At 38.6% G+C, this 10,887-nt stretch overlaps 1 protein-coding gene across 1 annotated transcript; it reads left to right on the top strand.

Annotated features, from left to right (window-relative positions):
* The first annotated feature begins 2,903 nt into the window (after positions 1-2,903).
* LOC113770654 (DNA polymerase I A, chloroplastic/mitochondrial) lies at positions 2,904-10,842 on the top strand. Its single transcript, XM_027315180.1, has 12 exons — positions 2,904-3,432; positions 4,318-5,137; positions 5,298-5,489; positions 5,596-6,269; positions 6,532-6,943; positions 7,274-7,369; positions 7,848-7,940; positions 8,028-8,222; positions 9,148-9,240; positions 9,328-9,540; positions 9,820-9,909; positions 10,235-10,842. Exons 1-12 carry the CDS (start codon positions 3,290-3,292, stop codon positions 10,394-10,396), a joined length of 3,183 nt encoding a protein of 1,060 aa, XP_027170981.1. The 5' UTR covers positions 2,904-3,289; the 3' UTR covers positions 10,397-10,842.
* Positions 10,843-10,887: the final 45 nt, after the last annotated feature.

Here is a 10,887-nt window from a genome sequence, read left to right as displayed (position 1 = left end):
TTTACTAAAGGGTCTTAAAGAAAAAAAAATTTTTGAAGAGTTATTTTAGAAAAATACTTCCTCATGGGTTCGTCTATTCACTTGCACAAAGTTCAATGGTATCATTCTTGTAGGTAAGCATGGGGGATGAGTTCTTGAAAAACCAAATGGTTGAAACACATGAACCTATAGGCCATCTTTAGTTGTTGCATGCCAACTTAATCACTTCAATGTCAACTAATATAACTAAGATTAAGGATGGATTTCTACGCTATTTCTTGTTAACACTTGTTATCTTGATAGGGGATCTCTAAATAAAGAAGCTAAAAAAAAAAAAGAAGGGTTAAAAACATAAAAGCCCCCTGTGGTATAGCTATTACACATAAAAACCCCTCGTGGTTTCAAATCATGCCTATCGGTACCCCATGGTTTGAAAGAAAGTGCATTTTCGACGGAAATCGTTAATGAAAACGCGATTATGAACCACGCGCTGAAAAAGAGCGTGGTTGCTTGGGAAAATGGTTTTTTAACTCAAAGTTTGAGCTGATATTCCTTTTGTGCCCTTGACAACTTATTAAAACTTCAAGCCAATCAGCTTCTTCGGACTTTGGAGAAACCCAGCTTCTTTGACCGAAGGTTTCTTCAAGCTCTCGTGCCTCAGGAGGAAAATCTGCAGGCTTGTGCCTCCTTAAGTGCAAGTTTCAAAAGGTAAAACCTTTAACCATTTGGAATTCCCTTTGCAAAAAAAAAAGGCTCTGAATTGTACGGATGCTCATAATCTGATGCATCGTGGACCAATGATTCTCAACAAAACTAGATAACATAACTTTTCCTTTTGGAAGGAAGGGACGAAGTATGATTTCATATAGTAAACTAATACTCCAAGTTTCTGCAGAGGGAAACAGAAGTCGGATCTTTCTTTTAAACTTGGAAATAATACAGGATCGCATCCCAGTGAAGCGGAGTTAGAAGCACCTCCGGACCTCCTGTTGAATTTGGGTCGGGTCACAGGTGGATTCCGAGTCCACAATCGTTGGTTCCGGCAATGGGTTACTTGGCGAAACCCCTGCAACTCCAGGCCAGGCTGCGGCACCTATCAACGGGCAACGAGTAATAAGTTTGACAAAAGCCCGTAGCCCGGCACCGATCCCTCATCCCGAATGGAATAAGAGTCGACGACGCCCGCCTGAACGTGCAGCATATTTCGAATTCTCACAGGCACCGATGGGACTAATCTTCTCGCGGGCTAAGAAATCTTCTCAACCATTGTCTCCTAACCTTCAAAGTCCTGAAATTAAGAAAAAAATGAACTCTTTTGGATGTACTGAGTATTTTCCTGACACTTTTGAGGAGATTTCCAGAAATCGGACGGCTAATTATGGGGTCTGCATATTATATACCATTTAACAGTTTTCCAAACTTTCCCTCCAAAATCCTCAGCTTGATGTAGAAATGCCGGATATTTATGTGCAGTTTCTAGCTGTAATAAAAATGGACAGACGGCACCTGCGCGGCCCAAGTTTGTTGCTGCAAATAACTTAGGAGAGACAGAAGGTCTCTCTCTCTCTAGGGTTTTTTCTTCTTCTTTGTTTCTTCTTGAATCGTTATGTCTCTTTCAATTTGCTTCGAAACAAAGCAAACTGACTATTCCTTCAGAATTTTCGCTTTATCGTTAGGCAGCTTATATGTCTTTTCAACTGACCTCGTTTTCATTACGTTTCCGTCGAACATGCCTTTCTTTCAAACCATGGGGTATCGATAGGCATGATTTGAAACCACGAGGGGTTTTTATGTGTAATAGCTATACCACAGGGGGCTTTTATGTTTTTAACCCAAAAAAGAAATCATACCTTTTTCCTCTCTTCAAATCACAAAGACAAAAGTAATTTCTTTACGTCAAGGGTTGACAAAAAGTTACAATACACTTCTTTTTTTCTGGATCTTAAATTGGTAATCATCAACAGGTAAAGAGAAACCCTCCTCTGAATCTAGCTATAATTCTTTTCAAGACACTATCACCCAATTAGAGAGGGATTAAGGATACACAAGTAAAGAGAGTCTTTGAAAATGACCTTGTAGGCTACGGGCAGCAGCTTGGTGCCATTAAAAGTCACTTCGTACTCACACAAGTACTGCCAACCAAAGTGTATGGACGCTGCTGCAGTTGTACAACAATGTAACGTATGAGAGTTTACATTTGTTGGTTCGATATGTACATTAGCTGACTGGGATGCATATCGGGGTTTGTTTGGATATAGGAGTTTATTTGGATGATTTATTTGAGATAATTATTATAGTATTTTTCGTGATGTGATGTATGTGAGATAAAAAAGTGATTGGAAAGATAAAAAGGTGATTGAAATTTATGAAGCAAATTTTTTTTTTATCTAAAATCATTTCAATCCAAACAAACCCACAATTACAACCTGCAGAAAGTAGAGGCCCCTCAACTGCAAATAATATCCTCCAAGGTAATTAAGTTCTTTAATGGGCTTATTCAATAATTGGAATAATAATTCAATAAAAAAAAAACCCAACAGAGGACCCAAAAAAATACAACAATTTTTTCCAAGCAAATTACTCATGTAGCCATTAAACTATTAATAATCGAGTTTTTTGGGATGAATATTAGCCATTAAACTATTAAACTTTTTGAATAATTGAGTTTTGATCAGACAACTATTAATAGCATATTTTTATTCATTAAATTTAAATTTGGTAGAGTTAACAATAAAATTAGACAAAATAGTCCACAAAATTCACACTTTTGGTGATTCAATGAATAAAAATATATTATTAATAATTGAGTTATCAAATTTTGACTATTAAAAAAAAGTTTAATGACTATTGCTGGAAAGGTCAAAGCGACAGAAATTTGCAACCCCCGACAATGTCCGATGGTCCTCCGCCCAGTGTCCCGTTAGCCTCTAGTTTCAGGGTTTAGCCTCAAGCGAAGAGTTAAACCCTTTTTAAATAAAGCTTTGTTCACCAAAATCTTCCCTCTTCTCTCCGTTTTTTCCTCTTTTTTCCCTCTCTACTCTGCTCTGGTATGGGGTTGGTTTCTGCTCTCCTTTTCAGCCATGAGTCAGTCATCCCCATTCCCAGACAAAGAGTTCTCATAAACCCTCTCTAAAACCTCTCTTATTTACAGCCCCACTGTCACCTGCAGAAAAGGGGGAAATATTAACAAAGCAAATCTTTTTAACTGTTTATTATAAACGGAAAAAAAAAGATTATCAAGACGGCAGCTGCTTACAGTAAAATCTGTGGCGCTAGCCATAAACTAGTTGGCAGAAGAATTGCGAAGGCCATGGCTGCTGCAATGGGGGGTTTCTGTACTCAGTTCACCCCTTTCAAAAAGTCCCCTTACTTGTGGCTCTGTCATTCATCATGCCCTCACACTTTTTCTACTTCTCGCTCCTTCTGGGCTCTTTCTAGTAAAGCCCTTTGCAGGTTTGCTTCCTTACTCTTGCTTAAAAAGCTTATCTTTTTACGTTTATCGTGCATTTTCCTTATGTGGGTTTTTTTATTTTTCACCTAGTAATTTCTGGGTTTTCAGTAGGTTGCCATTGAAGGGGTCTGCTGGGCCCTCCGGGGGGGGAGAGGAGGAGGTTGGGAGGGGGCTGGTAGGCTGTTGGTTTTTTAGCCTAAAATAGTTTCCCCTCCGTCCCCCTCCCCCAACCATCAAAAAACCAAAAAAGGAAAAAAAAAGAAAAAGAAAGAAAGAATGATTTTTTGGTGAATTAGGCTCTCTACATGGTTGAGCTTTATGTCATCTAATCAGCAATGCTGTTACTCTAAGTGGCTGAGATGTTTGTATTGCTTATCTTGCTATAATTGTTAGTCATATAATGTGTATTCTGCTATGCTTTGAGTTATTTGGGCAAGGTCAGTAGGCAGAGTGTGATATCTTTCCATGTTGTATGTCAATATTCTTGGCTGCATTACCATGATTAGATGCCTCGTTTACTCTGATAATTCAAATGGGATGAGACTGTTAGCAACCAGTTGTGGCTTAATTAACAGAAATAAGTTTAGGCAAAAAACTAAGCAGCGATAGATTCAGTTTCATAACTGAAAGTGTCGTCTTTGTCAAAATATGAGAAAAACTGCTTTTCTGTTCTGCTGTAAGGATATCTGTTCCATAGCACCATATGTCAGAGAGATCTGTAATGCTATTGAGATTTGTACAAATTCATTAAACATAGGATAAATAGTTGATAATGCAAATGTTTGTACTTGTCATGAGTTCAATTTGTGTGACAAAATAATGTATTTTCATTTATTTTATTTGAGTATTTTGTTGGCTTTGGGCTTTCATGACACTGTGACTCTCAGGCCAGAATATTGCAAAACCCATTCTGGCTACATATCCTTCTCAAATGTCGCAAACGGCCCTGCTTCTGATCATTCCGTTGTGAAGATATCAAGTAGGAGTCATGTGTTTGTGCATGACTATCAGAGGCCTACTTACAAATCCTGGGGTGACGTGACTCAATACTATAAGAGAAGAAAGGAAGCTTATCGTGCTGAACGGACTTCTAGTTTGCCTAGTTTGACAGATGGAAGTGATCACAAATTTAGACAGCAAAGCACTGATAATGACTTATCTTGTCCATCTACTAGTAATTCACCTCTCTCGTTCAGAAATGTTCATGATTCAGCTTGTTCTTCAGGAAACCTTAGCCTACCGAATATCGTAAGTGTGAATACAATTGCACCAGATCGTGAGATGAAGGACAACTTTTCAAGTAGCAGACAGCCTTATACATCAAATAGCCAACAAGCAGACATACACTGGAAAATCTCTCCGAGGACAATGCAGTTACCTTCAAAGTCTTCCCAACCTAATATTTCCCAGCCAAAATTATTCGAAGAACAGAAAGAAAAGTATCCCTCAATTGATGAAGGCAGTGCTCATAATGTAACAAAAAGGGAGGCTGCTGCTGCAATGTCTGTTGGTGTTGAAAAAATAAATGGAACCCCCACAGGAAAAGGATCTGTGGAACCAGAAGCTATTATCCAGTCAAATCTTCGTGAGAGGCTTGGTTGCATTTATGACAAGGTTCTTGTGGTTGATACTGTCTCTGCTGCAAAGGAAGTAGTTGGTTTGCTCACAAATCAATACAGGCATATGGTCCATGCATGTGACACGGAAGTATGTTTTTCATTTGACTTGCTTTTAGACTATTTTACATTTGGATCAACCAGTTGAATTCTGTACTTTAATTAACTTATTCGCTTAATATTCATGTTCTCTCCAGTAGCATTCACTTTTTTTTTGGGAGCTCATTTTACTGGTGTCTGCTAATGTGTAGGTATCAAAGATTGATGTTAAGCAGGAAACACCAGTTGATCATGGAGAAATTGTATGCTGCAGTATTTATTGTGGACCGGAAGCGAATTTTGGAAATGGAAAGTCTTGTATCTGGGTAGATCTTCTTGATGAGGACGGGAGGAATATTTTGGCTGAATTTGCTCCTTTTTTTGAAGACCCGTCAATTAAAAAGGTAAAGATTTTTTATATGTAATTCTGTGTGGAGCTCTTTGTTGCTCATCAGTTCTTCAAATGATTATATGCCATGTGGGGAACTACGCTGGCTTGTTTTTCTGTAGGTGTGGCACAACTATAGCTTTGATAACCATGTTATAGAGAATTATGGACTTAAACTTGCTGGTTTCCATGCTGATACAATGCACATGGCCCGATTGTGGAATTCATCAAGAAGATTAGAAGGTGGGTATTCTCTGGAAGCCCTTACCGGTGATTCTTCTGTCATGTCTGATGCTAGGTTATGCCTTGGTGAAGAGTTGATTGGTAAGGTGTCAATGAAAACCATCTTTGGGAAGAAAAAAATAAAAAAAGATGGTTCTGAGGGTAAAGTTGTCACTATTCCTTCTGTTGAAGAGCTGCAAACTGAAGAGCGCGAGTTATGGATTTGCTATTCTGCTTTGGACTCGATAAGCACTCTTAGGCTTTATGAGAGTCTGAAAACTAAATTATCTAGGATGGAATGGAAATTGGATGGAGCTAGAAGAGGATCAATGTTTGATTTTTATAAACAATATTGGCGTCCATTTGGTGAGCTTCTAGTGGAAATGGAAACTGAGGGGATGCTAGTTGATCGTGCATACCTCGCTGAGATTGAGAAAGTGGCTAAAGCAGAACAAGAAGTTGCTGCTGACAGATTTCGCAACTGGGCATCAAAGTACTGTCCAGAAGCAAAATATATGAATGTCGGAAGTGATGCGCAGTTGCGCCAACTTTTTTTTGGTGGCATACAGAACAGGTATGGGTCTCAAATGAGTGTCTCAACATGTATACATAGCAAAAAAACTTGAAGTCGACAGAATTGTTTGTCAAATGGCTTATGATTTTCATGTTTCACTTAGAATCTGGGATTCCTATGTGACATGTGCCTAATTAGCTCACTGGCATTCTACCGTCTTATGTGAATTATTTTTCTACTTTCTGGAAAAGGGTTAACAAAATTTATGTAATTAAGTTGGTCAAGCTTTCTATGTATTCATCTGTGCATTTTTTGTTCACAGAAAAAATCGGGATGAGACTCTTCCAATAAAGAGGGGATTCAAAGTCCCCAATGTTGATAAGATCATTGAAGAAGGAAAGAAGGCTCCAACAAAATTCCGCACTATTACTCTGCATAGGCTTTTTGATGACCATTTGAAGAGTGACATGTACACGGCAAGCGGATGGCCCTCTGTTAGTGGAGATGCTCTGAAGGCACTTGCTGGGAGTGTTTCTGATGAATTCGATCTCATATATGAAGCTGCTCAGTTGCAGTCTGATGATAGCTTCAGGGTGGCCAATGAAATGGATGAAAGTGATCTCGCTGATAAATCAGCTTGTGATCAAGGAAGTGAGGCTTCCAGTGCCATTTCTGCTCTATGTGAAGTTTGTTCGATAGACTCTCTTATATCCAACTTTATTCTACCCTTGCAGGTTAGTTTCTGTGAAACTTGCCGGTCTTTTACATATAAAATCCTGATAAAAGCAGCCAAAGGCATAAACCCCTGGCTCTTGGGCTTCATACCCAAATAGAATTGGAAAAGGCTGGACTTTTGGTTGCTTAGTCATGTTTCTTGTTTTGGGTCTTCTTCAAAACCGTGCATGATGCAAATTAAAAAAAGATGTGTTTGGAAATCAGGTAAAAAAAAAGTAATATTAACTGCGCCAATCTTTTTACTGTTCCATAACAAACATTTCTTTTGCTTTTCTCTATGTATTCAAGAATGTAAAAAATCATGATTGCATTGGTTTCCTTTCTCACAGGGAAGTCACATATCAGGCAAGAATGGGCGTATTCATTGTTCACTTAATATTAACACAGAAACCGGGCGGCTTTCAGCAAGAAGGCCAAATTTGCAGGTGTGTTGTATATATATATCTCTGATCACCTCAAGCAAGCTTGTCAAACTATAGTGGGGCTATATGGATCTTGACTGCTTCTTGTGCATTGCATACTGCATGGTATTGACAATAGAAACTGTGAATCCTGCATGGCATTTTTTGCATTGTGGTTTTGTTTTGAAAAAGATGTTCTTGAGACATGCTGTACATTTGATAATTGCTATGGTGGGGTTACCCTTTCTCAATTTTCTTGCTTGGATGCATTGTTTTTTACTATTCTTTTGTATTCACCATTGATATTTGTAGATCCTATATTATGGATCCTCATGGGCCATGCAGTACCCAGATTCCTTCACCCATTTGATATTATTTTGCATTGATTGTGTTCTTTGAATCGGAATACCTTCTGAAATAAATATCTTAATTGAACCTCCCACTTCTATCCTGCAAATGAAAGCTTTATTGCATTCTATAATTCCAATGTTATGTCGAACAGAACCAGCCTGCCTTAGAGAAGGACCGCTATAAGATTCGTCAGGCATTTATTGCTGCACCAGGGAACTCCCTGATTGTTGCTGATTATGGGCAGGTAAATAGATTTGGCTTCCTAACAATAGTGATAGAAGTTGTTCAATTTAATACTTTGTGGCTTAATTGCTCATACCATCATAATCAGCTGGAGCTTAGGATTCTTGCACATCTCGCTAACTGTAAGAGCATGTTGGATGCTTTCAAAGCTGGTGGAGACTTCCATTCAAGGACAGCAATGAACATGTATCCGCATATTCGAGAAGCCATTGAACAAAAACTTGTTCTTCTTGAATGGCACCCACAACCTGGTGAAGAGAAGCCTCCAGTTCCTTTACTAAAGGTCAAGTGTATTCTGAAATGCCTGTGGTATCAGCAGATCAGATCAATTTAGCATTTCTTATTTCTTGTTTTTGGTTCATAGGAATAGTAACACTGTGGCATATAAATAAACTTAGGATTCAATTGAAGAACAATATCTTTGATGGCATGAATTCTATGAACCGTAGCACAAGCTTTGCCAAGTCAAGATAAGCGACTCAATGGGGACTTAGTGTGTATTCTTACAAGCAAGTTTCCAGAAAGACGACATCAAGTTGTGCAACTCTCTGCATTCCTGCCCCACTTTTCTTTTGTGAGGTTCAGTAGCAAGTCATGGCATAAATAAGATTTAAAAATGCTCCCCTACTTCAAAATAGGGTAATATTGTATACCTATATGAGACTATCTAATCATTCTTTTATAGCCTATTTTCCTTAGGAATGGTATTGGATGTTAAGGTGTTAAGACATTGTTTTGAAGCCTGTCAATACTTAAAACTTGGTTAATGGTATCTTTTATCTGATCAAACTTCACTTCTCTTACACTTTAGGCAGCCTGCAATGTCTGCTAAGACGGCAATGGCTGCTAAGCTTTGCTAATTATTGCCTCTCAAGGTTCTATAACTTCCGGAGACAGATTAATTCTTGGTGATGTTAAGGACAATCTAATTGGTTGCAGGATCAAAACAGATAGTGATAAAGTTTCTAATGAAAGATACTGTTTAAATATGTATTTAATTTAGATTCACTTTCAAGTTAGTTTCTTATACTGTTAAGTTGTATCGAGTTTCCACTTTGGCTGATCAATTCACCTAAGCCATGAGGTGTGTCATTGTAGTTGCAATGCATTAAGGTACACCACAAGTGCTGGTGTGCCCCCCCTGTCAACTGCTCTCTATTGGTCACTTGTGGATGCTAAAAATGTGACATTCCAAGCTCTCTTTTCAGGATGCTTTTGCTTCTGAAAGAAGGAAAGCTAAGATGCTCAACTTTTCCATTGCATATGGAAAAACTGCGGTGGGGCTTTCCCGTGATTGGAAGGTATGTTAGATATAATTGCTAAATTCTTTTTATTTCAATTCAACATCCTGCATCCTCTTGTCATTAATCAGCATCTGCATTATGAAGGTTTCTGTGGAGGAAGCAAAGAGTACAGTTGATCTCTGGTACAGCGACAGGAAAGAAGTTCTGAACTGGCAACAAGATCGCAAAGCTGAAGCTCGTCAGAGCAGATGTGTCCACACATTGCTAGGAAGAGCACGCCGTTTCCCTTCACAAAAAAGTGCTACTTCAGCGCAAAAAGGTCACATTGAAAGAGCTGCCATCAACACGCCTGTTCAGGTCTCTGATTTTATTTAAAATGTTCAAAGATAACTTTCTCAGATATAATTGTAGGTATATTCAAGGTTGGTAGAAACTATTAAATCATGTCTCCCGCTTCTTTTATTTTATTCCATTTCAAAGATTTCAACCAGATATTTTTGAAGTTCCAAAACTGCATCTGATACATAGAAGTATTCCGTTATGTTGCAAATAATATTACGTTTCAATTTCTTGTGACATGATGTTATCAACCTGAAATTGTGATTATTTTTTCCTTTGCATGCAAAATTGCAACAGGGAAGTGCAGCAGATGTTGCTATGTGTGCCATGTTAGAAATTTCAAAGAATGCACGCCTGAAAAAGCTTGGGTGGAAGTTGCTTTTGCAGGTTAGATTATTCTCTTAGCACATTACCTACCCTGAACTCCTCCTTCTTGACACCTGCATCTGTCTTTTCTTTTAAAGTTTTTTGCATATTGGAACTGATGGTTACTCAACAATGAATTGGCGCATGCTTGCCACGTTGACATTATTGAATATCAGCTCTCCTAACTATGGTCATTCATGTTGCTTTGTGATATGTATCTGATTTGGCTAGATGGAATATCTGTTCTGCTGCAGAGCTTTTAGTTCAGAATAGGTTGAATTGTCTGACTCATAAATCTGAATTGATATTCTAATCTTTGCCTACTAAAGGATTTGTATGTGAACAGGTTCACGATGAAGTTATCCTGGAAGGGCCAACAGAGTCAGCTGAGATAGCCAAGGCCATGGTGGTCGACTGCATGTCAAGACCGTTCAACGGAAAGAATATTCTTAAGGTGGATCTGTCTGTTGATGCCAAGTGTGCACAAAATTGGTATGCGGCCAAGTAGATAATATGTGGATTGCCAAAACTTGTATGGTCTTTGTGGCGGGCTTGCCTTTTGCACGTTGTCAAGAGCACAGCATGATCTCTTCATGCTCCGAGGCGGCTTTAGCTGTCTCAAAATTTTGCAGCATCTGATTCGTATCATACCTTCAGCTATGGGTAGTCAATGTGTCATAATTCTTGTTTTGCTTGTCATGGATGAAGGACTTCTATGCAGTCTGAGCATTCTGAGCATCCGTTGGGAGTTAGAAAGCCTGCTGAATATTGATTGATTGTATGTAGGAAATTCTCTTATTGGTTGTATGTAAATCCTAGGACGTTCGAGTCTCATCTTATTTTGTATTTTCTAGCGTCGGACATCTTTTACCTTATTTTGTAGAAAACCTTTCCATGAGAGGGAGAATTGAATATTCTACCTTTATTACCCTTTTTCCTAGAGTAACGAGTTAATTGGTGGTGTGTTTCTTTGAGTTCCAGCTAAGTGGTCTCCATGCC

Source organism: Coffea eugenioides, chromosome 5, assembly GCF_003713205.1.
Source record: "Coffea eugenioides isolate CCC68of chromosome 5, Ceug_1.0, whole genome shotgun sequence".
NCBI classification, from domain to species: Eukaryota; Viridiplantae; Streptophyta; class Magnoliopsida; order Gentianales; family Rubiaceae; genus Coffea; species Coffea eugenioides.
This window is presented reverse-complemented; position numbering and strand designations above follow the sequence as displayed.